The following is a 24700-nucleotide window of genomic DNA, read 5'->3' as shown; positions in this document are numbered from 1 at the left end:
CTCAGTACACTTTCAGTGTCACATACAACTCCTCCTCCTCCGCTCCTCTTCCTCTTTCTGTTGGGGTACCCCAAGGTTCTGTTCTTGGGCCCCTCCTTTTCTCTCTCTATATGTCAGGAATGGACTTGCCAATAATGGTGGGACTCACCTGCCTTGTGGGCTGCAGTACCAGGGCTGGCCAGCGGGTGCTCTCAGCAATCAGAAACTCACCCCTGCAGTCAGCCAAACACCTGAAGCTGATTGCAGGGGTTGTATTTAAGGAATGTCCAGACTCACAGTCAGGGCCTTGGTGTGTGTTTTTCCATGGGCCCCTGTATCTTGTATCCTGTGTTCCTGTTCCTGTTTCTGCCTGACTTGTTGCCGACCCTGCCTGATCCTGACCTCTGCTGACTTCTCCTGTTTGATCCCTGGCTTGTGACCCTGACCATTCTCTGCCTGACCCTCTGCACCGCGCTGCCCGTGAGTTACTGAACACAGCTTGTGACCCTGACCACTCTCCCGCCTGTTCCTGGTACTCTGTTTGCCCGTTTGCTACTGACCCGGCCTGCCTGACGACTCTTGCATTGTATGTATTGTTATCTGTAGGTGGTTTGGTTTGTTTGCACTGTGTTTATGTTTAGTTTTGCTCTGCGTTTTGTATTGTTAGTCTTAATAAATCATATTGTTTATACCATATCTGAAGCCTGCGTTTCCCTGTGTCAGTCCACACACCTCTGGTCATACCCGGAGCCCTGACACTATACCTCCTCCCTGGGCCAACTGATAACCTCCCATGGCTTCCAATACCACTTCAATGCTGATGACACCCAGATCTATTTCTCCACTCCCCAGCTCACCCCCTCAATCTCCTCACGTATCACAAATCTACTAAGCGACATATCAGCATGGATGTCACATCACTACCTTAAACTCAATCTTTCAAAAACTGAGCTTGTAATATTTCCTCCTCCTCGATCCCCCACTCACGACTTTACCATTAAGATCAACAACACAACCATTGGTCCTTCCCCTCATGCCATAGTGCTAGGCGTAATCCTAGACTCTGATCTCTCCTTTGGGCCCCACATCCACTCACTGGCTAAATCCTGCCGCCTCAACCTCCGTAACATTTCTAAAATCCACCCCTTCCTGACTAATGACACCACAAAACAACTTATCCATGCCTTGGTTATATCCCGCCTCAATTAGTGCAACTCCCTCCTCACTGGTCTACCATTACACAGGCTATCCCCCCTTCAGTCTCATACACCACTCATACACCTTACCAACCGATCAACGACTGCTGCCCCTCTCTGCCAATCCCTCCACTGGCTTCCACTAACCCAATGTATAAAATTAAAAATACTAACCACAGCTTACAAAGCCATCCACAACACCGCCCCTAGCTACATCACCAACCTCATCCACAGATACCACCCAAATCGCCCACTCCGCTCCTCCCATGATATCCTCCTCATATTCGGGAGAAGTAGCAGAATGTGTTTTTGGGTGTAATTCTAACTGTGCGTATGATGTGTGTTAGAAATATCCTAATAATTGACAACTTTGTTTAAAAAAATACATTTTAATTTTCTTTCCTGCATTTTCCAAAAACTCGTGGCAAAAAATGAAAGTTTCAGAAGACTTACTATGCCTTTCAGAAAATACCCTGGAGTGTTTGCTTTCCAAAATTTGGTCATTTTGTGGGTGTTTCTCCTGTCCTGGATCTTCAGGGACTCAAGAAATATGATAGGTAGTCAGGAAATTCGACATGTAATTTATGCTCCTTGAAAGCCCAAAAGGGCTCCTTGGATTTTGGGCTCCTTTATGCAGCTAGGTTGTGAAAAAGTTTCACATGTGTTATCCCCATACTCACAAGGCATAGCAAAATGTATTTTGGGGTGAAATTGTAAGTATGTCTATACTGTGTGTGAGAGATATCTTGTAAAAAGAACTTGTTTTCATTTTTCAAAAAATTTTAACAAAAAAATTACAACTTCAAAAAACTCACCATTCCTCTTACTGAAAACCCTAGACTGTCTAAAAGGGGGTTGTTTGTGGGGTATTTGTACTGTCCTTGCATTTTAGGGCCTTAAAGGGGTAGTAAACTGCACTTTTTAATGTGTACCTACAGCAGCGGTTCTCAACCTGTGGGTCGCAACCCCTTTGGGGGTCGAACAACCCTTTCACAGGGGTCCCCTAAGACCATCGGAAAACACATATTTCCGATGGTCTTAGGAACCGAGACGCCGCTCCTCTATCAGTCTCCAGGCGGGTCCGCCCACATGCAGATACGTCCACATTTCCCTGGACCGCGATGTGTGCGCGGGATGACATGCCGCCCCTGTCATCTGGCCACATCCCCGGGATCACTCAACAACTCTGCCTCCTCGCCAGTGATTGGCTGCCGGAACTGTAGCTCAAGAGAGGCACACAGGCGGCCAATCACCGGCGAGGAGGTGGATTTTGGAGAGGAGGAGCCGAGCAGCAGCGCGAAGAGCAAAGAAGATCGAGCGAGGGAGCTGCTGGAGAAGGAAGACAGCTGACAGGTAAGCGTCTGTAGCGTGCAGATGGTGCTGCTGCAGCCAGGTATGCTGGCTGTAGATAGGAGAGGGAGGGAGCGAGCCCAGGCTGGAGCAGGAGTCAGCAAGGTAAGTATCATTGGTGTCAGTGGGAGGAATAGTGCCCCATCATTGGTGTCATTAATACCAATGATGGGGCACTATTCCTCCCACTGACACCAATGATAGAGCACTATTTCCTCCCCCCCCCAATGACACCAACGATGGGGAACTATTCCTCCCCCCACTGACACCAACGATGGGGCACTGTTCCTCCCCCCACTGACAATAACAATGGGGCACTATCCCCCCCCACTGACACCAATGATGGGGCACAATTCCCCCCCACACTAGTACCAATGCTGGGGCACTATTCCCCCCCCACACTGACACCAATGATGGGGCACTATTCCTCCCACACTGACACCAATGATGGGGCACTATTCCTCCCACTGACACCAACAATGTGGCACTATTCCTCCCACTGATACCAATGATGGGACACTGTTCCTCCCACTGATACCAACGATGGGACACTATTCCTCCCACTGACACCAGTGATGGGGCACTATTCCTCTCACTGACACCAATGATGTGGCACTACTCCTCCCACTGCAAAATTACAGTAATGAAGTAGCAACGAAAATAATTTTATGGTTGGGGGTCACCACAACATGAGGAACTGTATTAAAGGGTCACGGCATTAGGAAGGTTGAGAACCACTGACCTACAGGTAAACCATTAAAAAAACAATGTTTAGAAGACATTCAGATGTGTGCCAACCAATGACATCACCGACGCATGCACACTGCATTCTGAATAGACGGCACACTTGAGTCAGAATAATAAGATTGGGCTAGCAATAATTGAAATACAATAAGGAAATTAATATTATGTATTTACATTTTGACAATAGATATGCTTTAATGCAAAAAAAAAAAAAAAAGTATGTTTTTTTTTACATCAGTGCTTATCTTTTATTTAGGTTTTTCAAAACAACAAATGGGAAAAAAAGTAAAGGTTAGATAAATGGTTTAGCGCTTTAAACACTTTTGATAGTTAAAACGTTTAGAACTATACTTCAAGCCAGAAAGAGGGACAACTGAGGCACAAAGAGAGACAGAGGAATTTGGTTCCAAAGAAGTGATATTCCCTCTGGATGAGGAATAGTTGGGAGCTATGCAGCTCTCTAGCCCCCTCTGAAACAGCCTCCTTCTAATCTCTAGCTGTGTGGATACTTGGAGCTGCTGGAGACCTCTCATTGAAGTGTACAAAGCCCGGCAGCTGCAGCTAGCCACTCGCAAGTGGCAGAAACAGCAGCAGGAATCCGCAGTTTCCCACTGCTGTCATTCGCACAATTGCTAGTCGCCCATGTGAATGCTGTGTACATCTGCAGCTCTCATTAAAATAATAACTGACAATCCTGCTGTGAAGATCCTTGTTTAGGCACTGCATGTTACAAAGTGACAACACTGTGGGGGGATTTACTAAAACTGGAACGTGCAAAGTCTGGTGCAGCTCTCCACAGAAACAAATTAGCTTTCAGGTTTTAGTCCTCATGCACACTTGACGTTTTTACAGCGGCTGTTTTTGGCTTCTGACGTTTTTTTCTACAGCTAGTAAAACCCCCAGCATGTAATCCTATGTGTCCATGCACACATAGACTGTAATCATTGTTTTTTGGCTGGTAAAAACCCCAGAACTAGTGGTTTTCTAGAGGAGTTTTTTAGCTGCAAAAACGCTCTAATGCTGAAAAACATGGTAAAACACTGCAAACCAGCGCTTTTGGACTTTTTTGACCCCAAAAAGTCTTTGGGGGGTTAAAAAAACGCTAAAAACCGCAAATGCCGCTAAACGCTAATGTAAAATTGCTAAAAAAAAGCTGAAAAACTCTACAGAAAAAGTCAGAAAAAATGTACAAAAAAAGTCTACAGAAAAAGTAGACAAAAACTAAAAATAAGTATTGTATTAACTGCTGCAAGGCCCGAATCTTCCTGTTGGTGGAATGGACGCCGTTCCCGAGGTGCTACGGCTCTGCTTTACTTGAAAGGCTGTTTACATTAGATGCCGAGGTTGGGCGCAAATAAAAGTGAGTGCAATACTAGTTACCTTGTGTAACTCTATAATAAAATGCTACACTATAACATTTATTTTGGCTTGATGTTGTGGATGGATGATTGAAGATCTTTGGAGGTTGTGGAAGATCTACAGAAGAGTGGTAACGGTTTGGAGGATATTCATTATCCCAGCAGGGTAGTTGATCTGTTGTAAAATAGAGGTCACTGGATATTTGGTAAATGTGCACTTCTCACAGAACTGGAGATTTGTGGTGGCACAATTGCAAGATTTGTTATCAAGGCACAGAAGATCAAAATACATGGCTTGGTGAACATATTGCATGTGATGGACCCTATTGGATTATAGCATACGTTTATAGATTATAAATTACTAAGTGAATGCTGATGTTGTAGAGGTTTTGATTGTGCTAGGACCTCACATACTCTTTTTTTCAGTTTATACCAGGATCATGGTTGCAGCCGAAAAAAGTGATCTGAGCGGCTCTGCAGACACCTGATCATTTTTACAGGGGGTGGAATGGGAGAGCCCAGGGACCAATGCAACAGGTCTGTTCCCCAATCTCTACTGTAAAATAAGAAACCAAAACTGATCTTGGTTTGATTGGCTGCTTTGCAGGGCAGAGGAGAGATCTGGGGTCTAATAGATCACAGATTTCTCCTTAAAGAGTATCAGTCACTGCTCATGCTATCGCAAGGGGTGTTGTTCATCCCTCATGATAGCAATAAAGCTAAATAAACAAAATGTAAAGAAAATTTTCTCATGCGCAAATGGAAGCCGCATATTGGTCCCGCATGCATATGTAAATGGAAATCGCACCACATGTGAGGTTTCATCACAAATGTCTCAGTGATTCAATATTCAAGTGCTACAAAAGAAAGGCGACCAAAAGGTCAAAGCAGGGGTCTCCAAACTATGGCCCTCGAGTTGTTGAGGAACTGCAAGTCCCATGAGGCCTTTCAAGGCTCTGACAGCCACAGGCAAGACTCCCAGAGGCAGAGGTATGATGGGACTTGTAGTATTTCAACAGCTGGAGGGCCATAGTTTTTAGACCCCTGGGTCAAATGATTCCCCAGGGGACTTTAGAGGCAGAAGATATGGAACATGAAATATATTAAGAAAAACAAGTAATCAATCTTTATTATTCATTTTAGAAATGAATAATAATTAATTCCTTGCTGAGCATACCTCTGCTGTGACTGGTATTCTGCTATGACCAGATTGGCCTATCCTTCAAGTGGTGCCCCAATGGGATCCTTGCAGTAACCCCTTCTTACGCTGATTTTGGCTAGACTGCCTCTGCTGTGTGGATGTCTATTTCTGAATCAAGTTACACAGATACACCTACTAATTCATCATTATACCAGTAATTTACCCTAAAGAAGGAACTCCGTTCCGAAACATGTTGGGAATTATGGGAAGATTTTATTATCACCAAGCAAAACATGTATCTATATTGTTAAATAGACTTGGGTATATGCTGGCTCAAATATTTGGTGTATCATTGTATTTTACCTTTGTCCCATTGGCCATTTGGCCATTTTTTGGAATTAATAATAAAGATTGAATACTTGTTTTTTAATATATTTCATGTTTCATATCTTCTGCCTGTAAAGTCCCCTGGGGAATCTTTAGACCTTTTGGTCGCCTTTCTTTTGTACTATGCATATGGATGCTGGCAGTATCACAACCTTTCTTTATTGGCTCATTATCAGTTTGATATAATTCTAGTGCTAGACCTCCTGTTTAATTCTAAGCTGGTAGCCTGTAAAGGCTTTTAAAGTGTTGGTTGCCTACTGATAATTTATTGTACCATAATTTGACACCATTCTACAGGCCTGCATAATTTTCAAGCATGACATGTTAGGTATCTATTTACTTGGCATAACATCATCTCTCATATTTTTCCGGTATTATATTGTGTTTGTGTGCAATAAAATTAATTATAAAAAGAAATAATACACTGTGCAAATACCCCACACTCTTGTTGTGCAAAGCCGCAAACACACCCAGAGGATATCCCCTCTCAATAACAAATCAAATATAAATTTGTGTTGCACTAAGTGTAAACAATCAGTTACAAACAAATATATTAGTGATGTACATTCAATGCTACATAAATGAATAGTGCTCAAAAATAAACATTAATAGAAAGCAAATCACAAACAGCCCATGAAAGTATAAACCAGTCCCCTAGTTTCTCTGGTAAGTAGGGAAAAATCTTCATTCCAACATAACCACCAACGTGAATAGACACCACCGTAATATCAAATTGGAGGTTTACCAGATCATTAAACCCCTTTGCTATAGGGGGTCATAACACGCTCAATATATATATTCTCTTCCGGACTCGTGTCTATATGGAATCAAATGCACCGCCCGAGATTCAACAAGCCATCCCGATGTTTAGGGTCAGTGTATATTCATGTAAAATAAAGAGGTGCCTCTCATAGTCCAGTAGAATACAACCGGTTATTAAGCAAACAAAAATGCACTTACAAACGCAGAAGATAAAAAGCATCAATCCACAAAGGTGGTCAAAAGCAAGGCTCCTTCCAATGCGTTTCGTCGTAACCAGACGTCTTCCGGGGCTAGGAGACCGCCCTCTGTCATCCTGCTTTTATAGATGAAAACCAAGCCTCAATTTGGAATGAACCAGCCTCCATATTGGTAACAAAAACCGGAAAAGCATTAACATCCAGAAATAGAGGAAGTCGCGCAAATAAAAAACAACCAATCCCAACAAGCCTCCCTTTAATCCAAATTAGAAGCCAGAGCCAAGACTCATTTTGAAACTATGTTGACAAACCAATCCCCAATTGCGGGGAAAGGTTAAATAATGAATAGAAATTAATTGGATCAAAATCCAAAAATGTAATATCGAATAAATAAATGAACAAATATAAATGTAATAAATAAAATAGCAAATATTCCAAATTGATGGCAATAAATTTAATATACGTCATAAACAACTGGGGGGCCATCTAGTGGTTAGAATAGCCAACCACTAATCAACCTACTACAGCAACATATATATAGGCAAATATTCACCAATAATTACAGTAAATAAATAAAACACTAATGTAGCCTCAACATAACAAAGAAAGCTGGAGCAAATTAAATAATAAACATGATGATAAATGATCTTAAACTAATATTGAGTACATACATGTATTCATTTAAATGAATAAATTAATTAAAAATAAATATAAATAAAAATACACCCCATGGTGATAATGCATCCTATGAACCCTTCAAGACGGATGACTATGGTGGAGGAGAATACTACAATATAGGACCAAATGCTGTAACTAAGCATTATTAATAAAGACATTGATGTCCCAATCTACATTTCGCATATGGTACATAATTCTTGATATTATGAATCCATTTGGTCTCAAGTCTAGATATTTCTCTCCTGGTGCACTACCTCACCAATGCGGGATTAATTTGTAAATACCCAGGAAGAGGGTGCCACTAGGATGCTTTTTATGTGTCTTGGCATAGTGTCTGGAGACACTATGTCCTTTGAAACCTTTTTTAATGTTCCCTGTGTGTTCCCCTAGTCTAACCTGAAGGGCATGAGTGGTCCTTCCAATATATTGGAGGCCACAGGGACATTACAGAAGATAAACCACATTAGAAGTGGTACAAGTAGCAAAAGGTTTTCTAAGATGATTCCTAGAGGTGGAAGGACACAAAGGACTTAATGCTCTTATGTAAACAGACATTAATTTGACACACTGTACATTTTTTGCATTTATAGAAACCCTTGAGGTCCTGAAAGAAGGTGGTATGTTGGGGGGGATCATAAATGTTGGGGACGACAATATTACGTAAAGGTGGAATCCCTCGAAAGATGATTTGTGGCTTAGAGGGCAATGTAGGTCCTAGTATTCTATCATTGCGCAAAATGTGCCAATGTTTATTCAAGATCTTTTTTTATAGAGTCATTTTGGGTTGAGTAGGAGGTGACAAAAGGGCGAATAAACTTATTAGCATCATTGTTACATATGTATCTTTCTTTTAACAGGTCTTTCCTATCTATTTTTGTGACCAGTTCTATGTCCCCATCTAAACTATCTAACTCATAGCCTTTCTCCAAAAATCTATTTCTCAGCATTATTGCTTGTGAAGAATAATCTTCAATATTGGTACAATTCCTCCTTATGCGCAAAAATTGACTCCGTGGAAGCAATTTGAGCCAAGGCTTGTAATGACAACTATCAATCGGAATATAACTGTTCCGCTCGGTAGACTTAAAGAAAGTCTCCTTTCTGGTTATTTTCAAATACAAAAAATGAATTTCAGTTTGACTAGCCTCAAACTCATAATAGTTTGATGCACCTATCATTCCTATTTAGAGAGACCATGAAATCCTGTAGGGACTCCAAGGTGCCATCCCATAGGAGGAGGCTGTCGTCAATGTACCTAGCCCATAACACCAATTGTTGGGGGTGTCTCACATTCATGACATCCTCCTCCCACTTAGCCATAAACAAATTTGCCAAGCTTGGGGCATACTTAGCAATTCCTCTCCTTTGAAGGTAGTACTGTGCCCCAAACCTAAAATAATTGTGGGACGCTGCATATTTTAAGAGATCCATTATGAATTCCTTTTGTACTAAGGAAAGGTTAGACCCATTGATTAGGTAATGATCAACAGCTTCCAAACCCAAATTATGTGGTAGAATAGTATAAAGTGATGACACATCCGCTGTGACAATCCATTCCTTCCACATTGATGGTCTGTTCACTCAGCAGGTTGATGACATGCTTAGTATCCTTAAGTATATTTCCCAATCTTTGAAGTAATAGAATCAATCCCGCTCACTATAGGGCATCGTAGAGGGTTCACGATGTCTTTGTGTATCTTAGGTAAATAATACATAACTGGAGTGCATGGTGCCAGTGGAACCAAATATGCTCTCTCTTTCTTATCCAAAATTCCCTGTCCATACCCCCCCTCACATTTTTTCCAACTCTCTTTTGTATTCTCTCACTGGGTTCTTTTTCAAAAGTGTGTATGTATCCTTATCACTCAAGATCTTACTCATTTCTTTAATGTATGAGCTTTTATCAAGGACAATGATTCCCCCCCTTATCACCTGGTCTAACTACAAGATCCTTATTATCACACAATTGCTGTATCCCTTGTTCGAAATCCTGTTGTAATCTCGGTGTCTTGACTTTTAGACCCTCTCTAAGGACAACATCTCTAAATACCTTAATAGAAGATGCCGTCCGCCCGAGTGGTTGAATACGGAAGCATTACTCAAACCTGAGTGTCGTACATTAGTATAAGTATTCGGCTTAGGTATATTAGAATTGTTGATAAAATACCTCTGAATGTTTAATTTACGTATATATTTGTGCACATCAATAAAAGCTTGGAATTAGTTCAAACCCTTTGGTGGGACATAATTAAATCCTTTATCCACAATAGAAATCTCTGAATCAGTTAATTGTTTAGAACTTAAATTAAAAATACCCTTTCCCTTTACATTCTCATTTTTTTAGGGTGTTGTTTCCTCCCCCCTCTTATACCCTCTTCAGCTTGCCTTTTTGTACCTTGATTGGTGTGATGAAAACCCACTACCTGGGATCTATGAGAGGGTTGAGTGTGTCCATAGTCCCTTTCATTAAGATTCCTGCTTGGCAGGGGATACAGTCTCTTGCGGAAAGAATTATTTCTATCTTGTCCCCCCATTCTTGGAGAGTGAGGGTACATCCCCCTTGAAAGTGGCCCTGGGGGATTCTATAATCATAATCAAACTGGGGATCCCTGAGGGCTTCATATCTATTGGTTGTAGGTACATTATACTGAATGTGGTCATCTTCTCTGTGATAATGATTACTATAGCCACTCCTATCCCTTGAATAGGGCACTGGAGATCCATAGGGATAATGTCCACCCCAACCTCTAGGCTGATAGTAATCCACATCTCTGGGTGGGGACCTAAAAGGTCTACCTTTATACTCTTGATAATCTCCTTAAAATCCTTTTCTGTTAGGGATCCTATATGGGGGTTTCCTGGGGGGAAAAACCTCTGGAATTGTTACCCCCCTCTCAGGCATATTGGTTCCCTTTCTTTTTTCTTCAATATCCCTGCATCCTCAGTTTCAATTTTATTTTGCCATGCAAATACTATCCCTGTCTGATAGTCAACGATATCCCTGCTGTATTTCTTTTTCTTCTTATTTTTCTGTTCCATTTCCTCTTTTTCTAAAATCTTACTTAGACTGGCAGAATGATCTTTGTATTCAATATCGTCCATAAAGGGAGACAATTTATCTGTAAATTCTCTGAATCTCATGGTCTAGCTGTTTGAGCTTGTGTTTTTTTCCATTGTATCAAACACTTCAAAAAATGAACGCCAGCTTCTTTAAAATATTTAAACCAGTCTGTTAGTTCGGCTTCACCTTTTTGGGGACTTACATCCCATCTAAGGCTCCGGGGTACCATCTGTTCAGATACATATTGTTCTAAAAACACAATTGATTGAATTGATTGTTTACACTTAGCGCAACACAAATTTATTTTTGAAATAAAATTCATTAAGCTGTATTTTTTCCTGAAAATTTGTGCTTGATAAACCACTACGCAAATATCATGTTACATAAAAAATTGCAACAGTCACAATTTTATTTGTCATGGCCTTTGCTTTCAGAACATATATAATGTTTGGGGTTTCTATGTAATTTCTCAAAAACTGCAGATTGTTACATGTCTGTGAGAAATGTCAGGGTAGGGAAGTGGGTTAAAATGTGATTGTCCTAGATGCACAGTGCTTTAGCAAATTAAATGTCATGTTAGGGTTTGGTATTAGTATTGTGTGCTGTCAACTCGCGTCCGAGTCCTAGTTACATCTAGGGAAGCAATGTCCCAGCTAGATCTGTAATGACAGGAAAAAAAAGAGTATTTATAGACTGATGTCTGTTAAAGGCATATTCAAAGAAGAAGCTTGGTGACTAAATATAAGATGTATATGGATATTAACAGGTATAGGATAAATATTAATAATTATTATAATAAGAGCTAGCCATTTGTGTGTGTTTTAACTCAACTGAAATGCATTTTTACAGCACTCTTGAAACTGACATAGTGCAAAGCTACCCAAACATGGACTCTTTACAGCAATGTCTATGTGACCAATCTGGGTTGTAGCGGCATAGCATATTCTCTATAAGACACATAACAACAGAGTGAGACTCAACAAAGAGTGGCACAGGCTCTATGTCTGCACTACTCTTCTAAACTGAGAAAGCTGAGCAGATCTTGCTCCTAATTAACAAATTGTTATTTGGGATCAATTTGTTCCATGCTATGCCTTGTCTGTGACAATCACAGCACAGAGAGCAGTTAAGCTCTATGTGTCCATTTCACTGAGCTTAGATGGGGACAAGAAGGAAAGCTGTTAACCCTGCTGGCTCTGCTTTTGCAGTAAAATCACTGTGCAGACTGATTGGTGTGTGAGCTGTCCGCAGACAGTTTACATCCCAAATTTTCTGCATTGAAAATTGCTGCAATCCCTTCATAACATACAGTAGGTGCAAACGCTCCAGCAGTTTCTATTTCACTCTGAAATAGAAATTAGCACAGGTGGTGCAGATAGACCTGAAATAGGACCATCTGACTCCTTAATGTGGCTCAAGCCACTTGAGACATGGTCTCGTGATATTATTATGGTGCAGAAAACTTGCTTAGTTTAACCCCAAAAAGTCTAGCTAAGAATATCTACTTCAGTAAAACAGTTCAGAAGATGCAACTTGCAACTATCCACATAGACACAATTGTTCACAATGAAGCCCAAGGTAGTTTTGGTAACACATATGAAAAGCTGGAAGAATCCAAAGCTCAAGGACAATGGGCCACCAAACTGGGAATGGAGTACTCCGGTAGCAATCGGGGAGGTTCCCCCCAAAGTGGATGGGACTTCCAGAGAAGCTGTGTGCTATTAGGCTCCTGCCCAGCTTCCTGCGCACCAGTTCTGACAGTGGACACCAGTTCTCAGACAGTGAACACCAGTTCTCACCTGGCTATAGATAACTTGCCCAGATACCTCTGGCTCATCATGTCTAGCATGTTCAGGAACCCAGGGAGTTATGGGATATTGAGTTACAGGGGCCTGCACCCACATCTAAACATGGTGAGGATATTGGCACTCTGCTACGTAGTAAATTCAACAGAACAGGTGCAGTGCAGGATGAATCCTTGACATGACCATAGCAAGTAGCTATAAGGAGAGTTAAAGTTGAAGAAAAGCCTAAATTTAACTATTCTTTAAATGCTATCTCCACCTATTTCTACCTATTTTGCCTAAAGGTTTTGTGTACTAACCTAATTTTAGCCTGCTCCGGTCACGTAATCCTGCTTGGATCCTGGCTCACAAGTGCTTGACAATGCCTGGGAACTCTGCAAGCCATGAAGTCACCCATAGGCACCCATGGTCCAGCTGTTGTTGGTGTTCCCTCCTCTTTCTTGCAGCAGCCATCAATGATACAGGAGAGTCAGAGCTGCAGAATCACTTAACTGGACTGGATTGGATTAAAAATAGGAACCAAAAAAATTAGGAAGATTTGTAACCCTTGGATTCTGAATTACCTAGGAGGGAATCTTAATGATCTGACATGGTAATTTTAATTGGCTTAACTCTATCACTAGGGTGCTCATCTCATGGGTGGGGATTGGTTTTGACCCAACTCCAACACATTTTCTTCTTTCTCTCTATCTTTTTTTCCTCTCGTTCCATTCCCTCAGTCTTTACTCGTTTTCTTGTGTTTATTTAGCATCAAGTCTGTGGCTTTGCTGTCAACATCCCGGTTAGTGGGGTTCTCAGTCTTTTCTAGTAAAGGGAGATGCCACCAATATAGCTACTGTAAATGCAGTCTCTCATATTGATCTTGTATCAATGTGGATGTGGGAATCTCTTCCACTGACCTATTGTATTCTGAGAGTGGCAAGATTTCTCCACTGTCAAAAAACACTGATCAAGAGAAATTTTTCCAACAGGCTGGTTGTACACAAGTCGATCGATCAATTGACTTGTGTACAACCAGCCTGCACATACATGGATTGAAATTCAGCCTGTCCCTGCTGAACCAGCCAAATTTCAATCCATGTATAGCCGGCCTAAGCTATAATTCACTGTACATCACTGTGAAACAAAACAAAAATCTGTCTTGATATCATTGTCTTGCCTCATATGTTTAATAAAAATTTACTGAAACTAAAAAGAATCTAGGTAAGTATTGTCAGGGATCCCGGTCTTCACGGCGGCGCGCGAATCTACGCATGCGCGGATCGCCCAGGCACATCAATATGCGGGCATTAGGACCTGGGCGTCCGCGGCGGCAATTCGCACTCGCACATGCCTGGCACCAATGACGGTGCAGGGCGCGCTATTTAAACTGGCCAGGCAATGTCCTCATTGCCGCAAGATCTTGTTCCTGTGTTCCTGTAAGTGCGTTCCTTGTTGCCGACCCTGCCTGTTCTGATCTATGCTGACCTTCTCCTGCTCTGACCCCCGGCTCGTCCCTGACCATTCCTCTGCCTGTCGTTACTATTATTTGGACCCTCTGTTACTGAACCCGGCGTGTGACCTGACTACTCTTTGTCAGCTGCTTGGTACCGCACCTGTCCCCACTGTTACTGACCCGGCTAGTCTGACCACGCTCACTCCTGGCAGTCATCCATCCATCCCATTCGGACCTGGACCTGTCAGCCCCTTCACAGCAGGCTCATCCCGGGCACATACCCTCAGCGGGACCCCTCTACCATAGTTGGGTGCACCCAGGGGTCGCGACCTGGTTCCAGTCTTGCACCAAGTCCATCCCCACCATCAGGGGCTCTGGTGAAAAGGCAGACTGGGACTTAGACTCCGCGTCCTGGGGAATCCCGTTCTGTGGACCACTAGAGATCCCTAAAAAATTCTTCCTGCGCCAAGTTAAACACCCTACTACAGGATCTATCCTGCTGCTGTGCAATGTGGTGAACACAAAATGTGATAAATATAAATAAACAGCGCAAACATAGACCTTTAAATCAAATCAATATACAAAGTGCAAACATATATAAAAAATTATATTAATAGTGAAGTCCAGGTCTTGAGAACGCCCGATGGGAGGGGCGAAACGCGTTGACGCATTTCCGGTTGTTACCCCGTACGTCTGACGTCACTTCCGGTGAGTGGAGCGCACGCTGAGCGGTGCGTTCCAGCGGCCATCTTTTGGGATCTGTGTATATTTGGTCTCTGTGGAACTTCTGCTGTATCCTGGAGCTGTGATGTGAGATTCCATGGGAGGTTGTCTTACATTCATTGTCCATCTGGAAGAAGCTTGTCCTAATAAATATGCCTTTTTAAAGTGATTTAAATGTGAGTGGCCTTAATCCTTGATTTTATTCATAAATGGTATTTTGCAATATTATACTATCTGAGATTTTTCTCTCCCCGGTTGTATGGTGGAGCCTACACTGAAGGTGAGGATTCCTATAGAGTGGATACGAAAGAGGGTTTAGGATCCCATATAAATTCCTAAAAGGCGTTTCATTCACCTAAATCTGGTGAGTGCATTTGATGTTGGTTTGCACGGGTGGAAGGTAGAAGTTTGTTTCTTTACATTAGAAGCAGAATTTGAAAAAAAAATTTTTTTGCACAAAATATTTTTTGGAGATTTCTGAACTTTTGTTGTCTATTAACCATGATGGACTTCACTATTAATATAATTTTTTATATATGTTTGCACTTTGTATATTGATTTGATTTAAAGGTCTATGTTTGCGCTGTTTATTTATATTTATCACTAGAGATCCCGTTGGGCGGAGCCTGACAAGTACATAGAGTTTTTTTACAGGTTAGGTGGGATACATAGGAGGAGGAGAAGGGAAATTTTTAGACTTAGGCAGCCCATAGATGAGTCCGTTTTTTTTTTTTCAACCAGCGGGTTGAATGAAAAAAACTGACTCGATTCCCCCATCCACAATGAGATATTATATTCTGAAAGCAAGGAGACTTCCCCACTGTCAGAATACACTGTTCAGAGCCACTGGTGTCGCTGATCAAGCGGGGAAAATCCGACAGGTTGGTTGTACACATGTCTATCAGTGATAATAAACACAGTTTTTATTTACATTGTCCCTTCTATTTCTGTATATGAATAATGGTACTACAATTATTTTAATTACAAAAAAAATCTGAGTAACTTTTTCTTAATTGATATACAGCTGTCACATGACTCTTTCCCAGCCTGTCTGCAGGGAAACATAAGCAGGAGGAGCCTCTAGTCCTCTGCTGCTGGTCACATGTTCAAAATAAAAAAAAAACAGCCTTTGGGATAAGGAGTAAAAATAAATAAATATTATCAATAAACTGTTTTGAATTGGCATATAAATATATATTTGAAATCAAATCTGTATTATTTTTTGGCAATAACATGGTGTGGGCAGATTTCTGCCACTCACAGGCTGTGTCACGCCCCTTCAGCCTGTGTCTTAGAATAACAAGATGAAGCAACCATTCATCTACATTTAATATCCCACCCCCATTGTGTTTAGATGGTTAGTGGGCATGGAGGAGGAGGGAGGGAGCTGTCATTTACCACTGAGTATACACCCACATGTGTGACTCTATAGTCACATGAGCTGCTCAGATGTGATAGGGAGGAAATGCTCAGCATAGAAACTCACTAAAAACTGAGCATGTGCAAAGTTGCAACTACAAAATCCCTAGCTGAATTGGGGAGATGAACAGAATGTGGAGCTAGAGAGCAGCAGGATCAACCAGGTTTTTTGCAGAATACAGAAACCGAATCTCATAGTAACTGAGTGAGGAACAACATGTAATACAGCATTTATTGATAGTATTATATGATGTGGGTTTAGTGACACTTTAAGCTGCTGCTGGCAGTTACATGTTGGGGCTACAAGCTTCACTGCAACCGCAATCCCAAAATAACGCTACACATTGAAGTCTATTGGGAAGAGTCGCAAGTGCCCCGCAACCACAAACACGTACATTTGAGGTGCAATTGTTAGCAAAAGTAGGGATAAAACAGGTGGTGAGGAGGTGTGACATCGCTTCCTCACTGTTTGTCAGTGGCTTTAGGAGCGTGATCCAGAAGCGGATCAGGTTTCAGAGGCAAGGGAGATTAGATGCAAGTCAAAATCTACCCTAAGTGTTGCAGGACTATACCAGGTCAAATGGCATGGATGGGCCACTAGGAGCACATAAAAGAAATGATGTAAAAGGGGAACAGAATTTTGAAAGTCCCATACTAAGTCTCTACCTTTCATTTTCCACTGTACTGGAGAAATTAAATAATGCTTGTGATTGCTTGATATGGGTCTGGTGTCAATAAAATGGACTTTTGTATCCGTATTTACAGCTGCCTCCTGCGCACTCTGGCTCAAAGTCAAAAGAAAATATCACATTGCCTTATGATTGGAGACTCACAGCAGAAAATGACATGTCCCCAAGTGTTTGGTTTGTAGAAATAACAACTCTTGGCTGCTGTGATATACTGGCAATCATTAGACTGACCGCCTCAATGAAACTTTGGCCAGCTAAATCCTTTTCCAAGGGGTCACATATGCTAAAACAGTATAATACAATGTGATGCCAGGTACCTAGTTGGCAAGTTGTCACATTTGCTGCTATTGATTTTTCAGCTGAGCAGATTCACACTTACACTTCTGATGCATTGATGTTCTGATCACACTGACACTGTACTGTATGTCAGGAATTTATCGACCTTCACTTCATCTTTTATTATCACCAAGATCTTGGGAAAATGCTGTTCTCACTTCTGTGAACAGCAGTAGTTAGCACTGATGTGTTTCTAATGTGTCCCCATTGATCAGATCTTAAAGGGAACCCATGAGAGTACAAACATAGGAGCCTCCATTTCTGAATAGGATTTTAAAGGTGCAGGCATTAGGGTCATGTCATCATGATCTTTGCTTCACTACCTAGTGAACAATTGACCTTGAATAAGAAGGCACAATGGTAAAGTGTTTGTAACCCTAAGAGTGATCTACTCTTTGAAACAGCCTATCTCAACCTTTTTAAAATGGAGGAACAATTGAAATAACTTTCTGAGCTGTGGGACCCCTGCTAATAATTTATCTACAGCTTACAGTACATTAGTGTGATTGTCACTGGGAAGAATGCTCTTTACATTTGTGGTTACTGGGAAGAATCCACCCTTACAGATAATGGCAGAGTGGCATGAGGTTCACATTGTGGCAGCTTCAGCAGTCTCTCTTCCAAGCAAAATCTGGGGAGGCTCCCACCAACAAACCCTGGGGTTGATTTACTAAAGGCAAATAGACTACAATTTGCAAAGTGAAGTTGCTCCAGAGCTTAATATATGAGCAGAGGCTCTGCTGACTTCCATCATCCAATCATGTGCAAGCTATTTGCTGTTTTTTTTAAATTTTCCTTGCATGTGATTGGGTATTCTTTGCAAAGTGCAACTTTACCTCATTTCCTAACCTCTGGAGCATCTGCACTTGCAGAGTGCACAGTCTGTTTGCTTTTAGTATGTCAACCCCCATGTATAAACAAAAAGATGAAGGAAAGAAAAGTGCCACTACCTAAGAGTAGCAATTAATAAAACATGTTTATGAAATTAAAAGCAATAAATATGCACTCATATTTAAAAGTTATTAAAAAGTGTATCAATGAGTTTCCAGCAGGTGGTGACTTTCCTTAATGGTGAGGATGCCCCTTTGCTTGGAACCAGGAAGTTAACCAGGGGAACACCAGGAAGAGCCAACCAAAGTAGCAGACGATGTGCGAATATATCACATGGGTGAAAACCACTGTGGACAGCACGGAAGTGTTGCAGTCCCACAAGATGGCTGTGATGACCTCATCTGTGATGTAAATGGGTGTGGTTATGTGTTTTTGGGTGTGGCCCCCTTTGTCAAACCTTCCAATTCATGAAAATTGTCTGTTTATAGAGTTAGAGAGTGGGCCAGCATGTTTTAATAAATGCTACACTCAGGTAGTTTTTCTCTCCTCCTTTTTGTTTATCCTCTGGAAGAACCCTAGGGTTCCAAGGAACTCTGATTGAGAACAAAAACAATGTTGATATTGTTGTCCTATGCACACTTCCTGTGTTATACCAAAGAGATTATTTACTCCTAGTTCTCCCAGTTCTTATCTTGAAGTACAGAAGCCATTATGTTGCAGAGATCTGAGAGTATGAGTGGTTGAATAGTTTATCCAAAAAAGACACCGGGAAGGCCTGCAAACACTTAGTCCAAAGCTTTGTGGTGTTGTGTATTGGGAGCCATGTGCTGGGCTGCATGACCTTTATGTGTCCAGCTAAGTGGTGGGGGAGCAGGTGTACTGTTTATCTCATTCCAACCCAAACATAGGGTAATGCCCTAGACCTGCCAGAGCACTTTGGGTATGGGATCGCCCTCCGTGTATTTCTTGGAACCTGTCAATGCACATGTGTGTTTTATAAGTGATCACGTAATCTATGTTCTCAGTTGCATAAGGGGCCTAGACAGGTGGGGTTGGAGAAAAAGCAGCACACTGGTTTTCCTAGTGAATGGCTGTGTGGGATGGGCTGCCAAACATGCGAGAGCACCACAAAAAATATGGCAGGCGCAAGTATATAAATTGCGCAACATCAAACCACATGGTACTGTGGTATGATGCATTTTGGTGGCCACAAATGCACCAACATTTGCTAGATGAATGGGGGTGCCATTAAGATTTAATGGTATCCCCACATGTCTGCAGGGAGCAGAACATTTCCATGCTGTGCAGAAAGACGCTCACTCTCACACCACAAGTGGTGTGAACTGTCCGTTGAAACCCAACTCCAGGCTAATTTTTTTTCCCATGTTCCTGCTGGATATTCAAAGAAAAAACATCTTCAATATGCAGTTCACCCTGCAGTACCTCTTGTTTGTAATAAGATGTCCATAGTTTTCTGGGTTGAATGATGTCCAACATCACTCAACTCACAAGACAGTGAATATGGGACATCATGGAACCACCTCATGGGTACAGCACCCTGTGCTCATGTTGTACTGATCTCATTACTTCATCACTGCTCTCTGCATCATCTAGAAGCACTCACCTCAAAAGAGGACCGAAGAGAACCAAACTTGTAACATGACTGGCCAGAGAAGAGCAAGTAAAAAAAACAGGATAAAATACAACTAGAGGAGAACCTAAAAGGGGGCACTGGGTGTAAGTGGGAGCACAGAGCCTGGGCTTTAATGTAAATGTATTAAACAATATGCTTTTGCTTTCAGGAAGTCGTTGTTTGGACTGTTCCCTTATAATCCAAATATGATTGGACTAGAATCACTTGCTGATCCCTCAGACACCTGGGAAATTATTGACACTATTGGAAAAGGTACTTATGGAAAGGTTTACAAAGTCAATAACAAGAAAGATGGCAGTCTGGCTGCTGTGAAGATCTTGGATCCGATAAGTGTAAGTTTGCAGCGTTCATCTTTATCTGGACTTTATATTTATCTATCTTACATTATTGTTACATAGATAATGGTCAGAGTAAGAATAAACATAACATTTAATATCATGACCACAAAAAAGGCATCATACAGCAAAATATTCCATCTTGCTTGTTTAGTTCTAGACTTTAGTTATGACTAAGTAGAAGAGGATTTAGATTTTTATATTGTTTTTTTACTTTTTTTTCAGTCCATACACAAATGATTCAGAGCATTCTAAAACAGAACCCTTCTGGATTAGCCATTGATACAGAGGCTTCCAAATCATATACAAGCAGTGCATTGCTTTTTAACTAGAAAGCCTAACATGCAAACTAATAATGTCCAAAATCCATTACGCCTTTTCTTTAAATAACTAAAAACATTTTTGAAAAGATGCTATTTTGTACACTGAAGGTGAAAAATTAATTTCACCAAGGGGGCTCATGAAATAGGTTTAGCATAACCCCCACTACCCTATTTTGGCAAACCGTACAACCTTAATGAGAGGTTGGACATCAGAGCCCATGCAAAAAAAAAAATCCCTCTCCAAATACAGATTTTGTTTATGTGAGTACAAGCTGATGTCAGCAAGGCAGAGGCACCACACTAGCTGTACCTCTAGTCATTGGAATACCAACAAGTACTGTATACCTGATATCTGGAAACCTTGGTAGATGGTGTTCATGCTTTTAATGTAAAAAACATATTTTTAACCCTGTGTTCTCTAAAAATATGAGGAGTGTTCAAGTCAAACCGGGACTTTTGAGTTTATATAATAAAAGAACAAGTTTCAAGGAATTAAAAATGCATTTATTTTTCGACATACTCCTCTGCTATATTTATGCACTTATCCCAGCGTTTAACTAATGCCTGGAAAGCTTCGGCATAGAAAGATTTTTCAATACACCTGAACCATCCTAGGACACCCTTCTTCACTTCATCATCAGTGCTGAAATTCATCTCTAGTGACAGGTTATGCGTTGATTATCAAGGATCAGAATGACTGCTGTGGGCCGGGAACCACCATGGCCGCGATCGTCACTGATGGATGTACGGACATCTTTGAAATGTTTACACCATTCAGTTGACTTACTGTGGATGAACGTATCATCCCCATACTGTGCTTGAAGTCTTCTGTAGAAATCTGCGGGTTTTATGTCTTCATTCTCAAGAAACTTCATCACCACACTTGCATTTTAAACATCCCTTTTTATATCTGTAAAATGAAATGTTTCCTGTTTTTACTTGAATGCATCTCATAAATGGAAACTTAGTACATAGTTCTTCTTATAATAAATGCAGTAGAATGACTCAAACTATTTTTTTATAGATATGATCTCACTTTCCCCTCTTTAGTGATTTATGCCCACTGATTCTGGCTGCAATCCGTTTGCTCAGCGGGGGATCTGTCCACTGATTCCCACTGGGCAGGCAGATGACAGGTACATATGCGCTCTGCTTATGCAGGGCGAACATGGACACAGCCTACTCTTCTCTAATGCATAAATGGATTGCCTGTCCGTTTACACTGAACTGCCTTCCAATCTGCTGGACGGAAGGGGAACAAATTCCCATCTGTCTGATTTTAGCGGATCGGATGTCAACAGGTGTAAATGGACACACTCCATAGAGGAGAATGGAGGTTCCAATCGGGTCCATCTGAAAAATTAAGAGATGGACCCAGTCAGAACAGCTGTATGAAAGGGTCCTACGTCATTCCAAAGGCTAGTTTACAATTGTTTTGAAACTCCAAATGAGGGGAATTAATTAATGCTTTATCCTTTTAACAGAAAAAGTTTTGTAAAAGACTTCCTTAGGACTAACACATCTTAAAACGGAACTAAACCCTCCTATCTTTTTCAGCCAAGGAAGCTGCCATCTTGTCCTCTGTTTGATCTGTAACTGCCATGTGATCAGTTATGACACCAGCGGTTTGATGGTTTGACAGTTTGGTTGAGAACACAAGCAAATGTGACTGCATTTCTGGCATGCTGGGAATGTAACTGTTTTTTGAAACTGTTAAAATCGATGGGCTTAGTTCCACTTTAAGTGCCCGGTCATACTGGTACGATTTCAGGTGCGATTTGCAAATTGAAATCACACCTGAAATTGCATGTAATGAAGTGAATGTCAGTGTCTTAACATTAACGATTTGCTGTAGCGCGATTTCTAAAGTAGTCCTTGCATTACTTTTTCTGCAGTTTTGTTGCAATTTCTCATACATAGAATATAGTAGAAATTGCACTGCAAATTGCAAGAAATCGTTGAAAATCTTCACATGTAGCATTACAGTCTTCAGAAATCACTCATGAAATTGTGCTAAAATTGCACACAAATTGCGTGATTTTAAATCACAGCAGTGTGACTAAAAACTCTAGGAGTAGTCTAGTTCTAAGATTTGCATCTTAAAGTCAGCATTTGCATACTAGAGTTTTTAGTCACACTGCTGTGATTTAAAATCACGCAATTTGTGTGCAATTTTAGCACAATTTCAGGTGTGATTTCTGAAGACTGTATTGCTACTTGTGAAGATTTTCAACGATTTCTTGCAATTTGCAGTGCGATTTCTACTATATTCTATGTATGCAAATGCTGACTTTAAGATGCAAATCTTAGAGCTAGACTACTCCTTCCTGTCTCCTATAGCTCACTATTGCTCCTTTAGCATGATGGGCAGACTCATTTATTAAAAGTTAGATGAAGGGGGTGGGCCAGCCTTTTTAAAATTCAAGCTTCGGTCACACCAAATCTGACTTTGAACTAGCGCGACTTCACTTGAATTTGCACAATTTCAAAGTTGGATGTCAGTGTGACTTCATGTCTATGCAAGTCGCACCTGAACTTCCAAAAAGTAGTACACAAACTCGCACCTGAACTTGCAAAAAGCAGTGCATGAACTACTTTCTTCTATTGTGGCCAATATGGTGCAATTTTTCATGCAATTTGAATCGATCAAATCGTATGACAAATTGCACTGGTGTAACCAGGAACTAAAAGTCTTGGGTGCTTGAGAAAATTTTATGTATGTGCAGGCAGCTGAGGATTCATTTCATTTTAATCTGAGCCTCTTTGACTTTCTGAAACAGTGAAAAAATTCTGAGGTTGCTTCCTTGCAACTTGGGGGCATTCTCTTGACTAGTGTACAAGAGATAGGTTAGTCAAGACCCTCTACACCACCATCTCACTCTCTCACATACCCCTTTAACATATCATTAAAGAAAAACACTGTTTGGAGTAAAATGGCCAACACGGCCTTTTATTAACACTTCAACTCAATACACAAAACATTCATTAAAACAGAAACATATAGGAGAAGTTGTTGGTCTTCGAAGGCACCAAACCAAAACTGATATCCTCCTGCGGAACCTATATTATAACTAGGCCTCCTTCTGCAACACACCGACTCGGAGAAAAAACATACCATCCGCAGAGCAGAACCACCACCTTCCAGTTAAACCTTGGTTAACTGGAATGTCCCCGAGCACACCATACTGCCGATGGGTCCCAAACCATTATCTTTAACTTCAAAATAAGTGCCTCCAAAGACCAACAACCAGCCCCGAAACCCGAACAAAAAACCCCCGGGGAGTGACAAAACACCCGTACAACCCCAAGGGAGGGCGGAAGGGAAGCTCGCTCTCCGCTGTCTCCTCCTGCATTGAACTGACAACCCTCCCCATCCACACCCAAAGGTGTCGAAGACCCCACCCTACACCCTCCAGTTACCAGTCGGGTAACTTGCCCATATCCTAACTCCCACCTTTTCCTTTTAACTCTTTGTCTTTACTAACCCCGTCTTAACCTAGTCATGTCTGCCCTGCGCTATTTTCTTTCCTTCCTTTCGCTACGTGCATTTCTTTACTGTTTATGTACAGTGCTTCGCCAGAAATCCTATTTCCTGCTTATGTAATAAACTCAATGCTTTTCCCAGAAGCCTGGTAAAGGGTTGAATTCAAATTAAAAAAATTACTTACAACTGGAGTTTAATTTTTGGCAAGATTCTTTGTTATGTAAATAACTTACAATTTTGCTGTCAACATAGACTGTATGAGAATTAGCAATATACATTATGTGGTTTTATGATGCATTTGTTTTTTTTACCAGATTTTGACTTTTTGCTTTTAAAAAATTAGAAGAGGGCAAACAGAAAAGGAAATATATTTAAACATTAATTTCCATATGTGCTTCTGAATTGAGATGTCAACAAATTAATTTCAAATTATACTCCAGATACGCATCATTAAACCCAGCTAACGCCAGAGTGACTTCAATTTATTAGAAAAATAACCTGTTTCATTTCACATCTTTTAATTAAATTGCATTTTGAAGATACATTCCTTCTGCATTTGTACACAAATTGCTGTAATATTTAACTATATGGGATTTTTGTAATATGTAACATAATGCACAATCACCACTAAAAAGAATAAAAATAGTCTATCTGTAGACGGTTACATGATGACGTGTCCTGTCCTGTTTCCATCTTAATGGAGATAAATAGACCAGAGCAAAGGATACCATGCCATATAAACAGTATGTGGTAAGGATGTTTGTCATAGAGCCAGGAAGTCTAGAAAGCTGTAAGAACATTCAAGGAAAAATA

General features: G+C 41.0%; 1 protein-coding gene across 1 annotated transcript in view; it reads left to right on the top strand.

Annotated features, from left to right (window-relative positions):
• Positions 1–19900: 19900 nt before the first annotated feature.
• Positions 19901–24700, top strand: part of MYO3B (myosin IIIB) — a 463809-nt gene continuing 459009 nt past the window's right edge. Inside the window, exon 1 of the mRNA XM_089690537.1 lies at positions 19901–20077. Within this exon, the coding sequence (XP_089546663.1) occupies positions 19931–20077 (147 nt within the window). The 5' untranslated portion in view covers positions 19901–19930. The remainder of the gene's footprint in view (positions 20078–24700) is intronic.

Source organism: Staurois parvus, unplaced genomic scaffold, assembly GCF_062004578.1.
Source record: "Staurois parvus isolate SC_StPar_1 unplaced genomic scaffold, SC_StPar_1.0 ptg000530l, whole genome shotgun sequence".
NCBI classification, from domain to species: Eukaryota; Metazoa; Chordata; class Amphibia; order Anura; family Ranidae; genus Staurois; species Staurois parvus.
The sequence above is the reverse complement of the archived record's forward strand: the minus strand, read 5'-3'. Positions and strand labels throughout refer to the sequence as shown.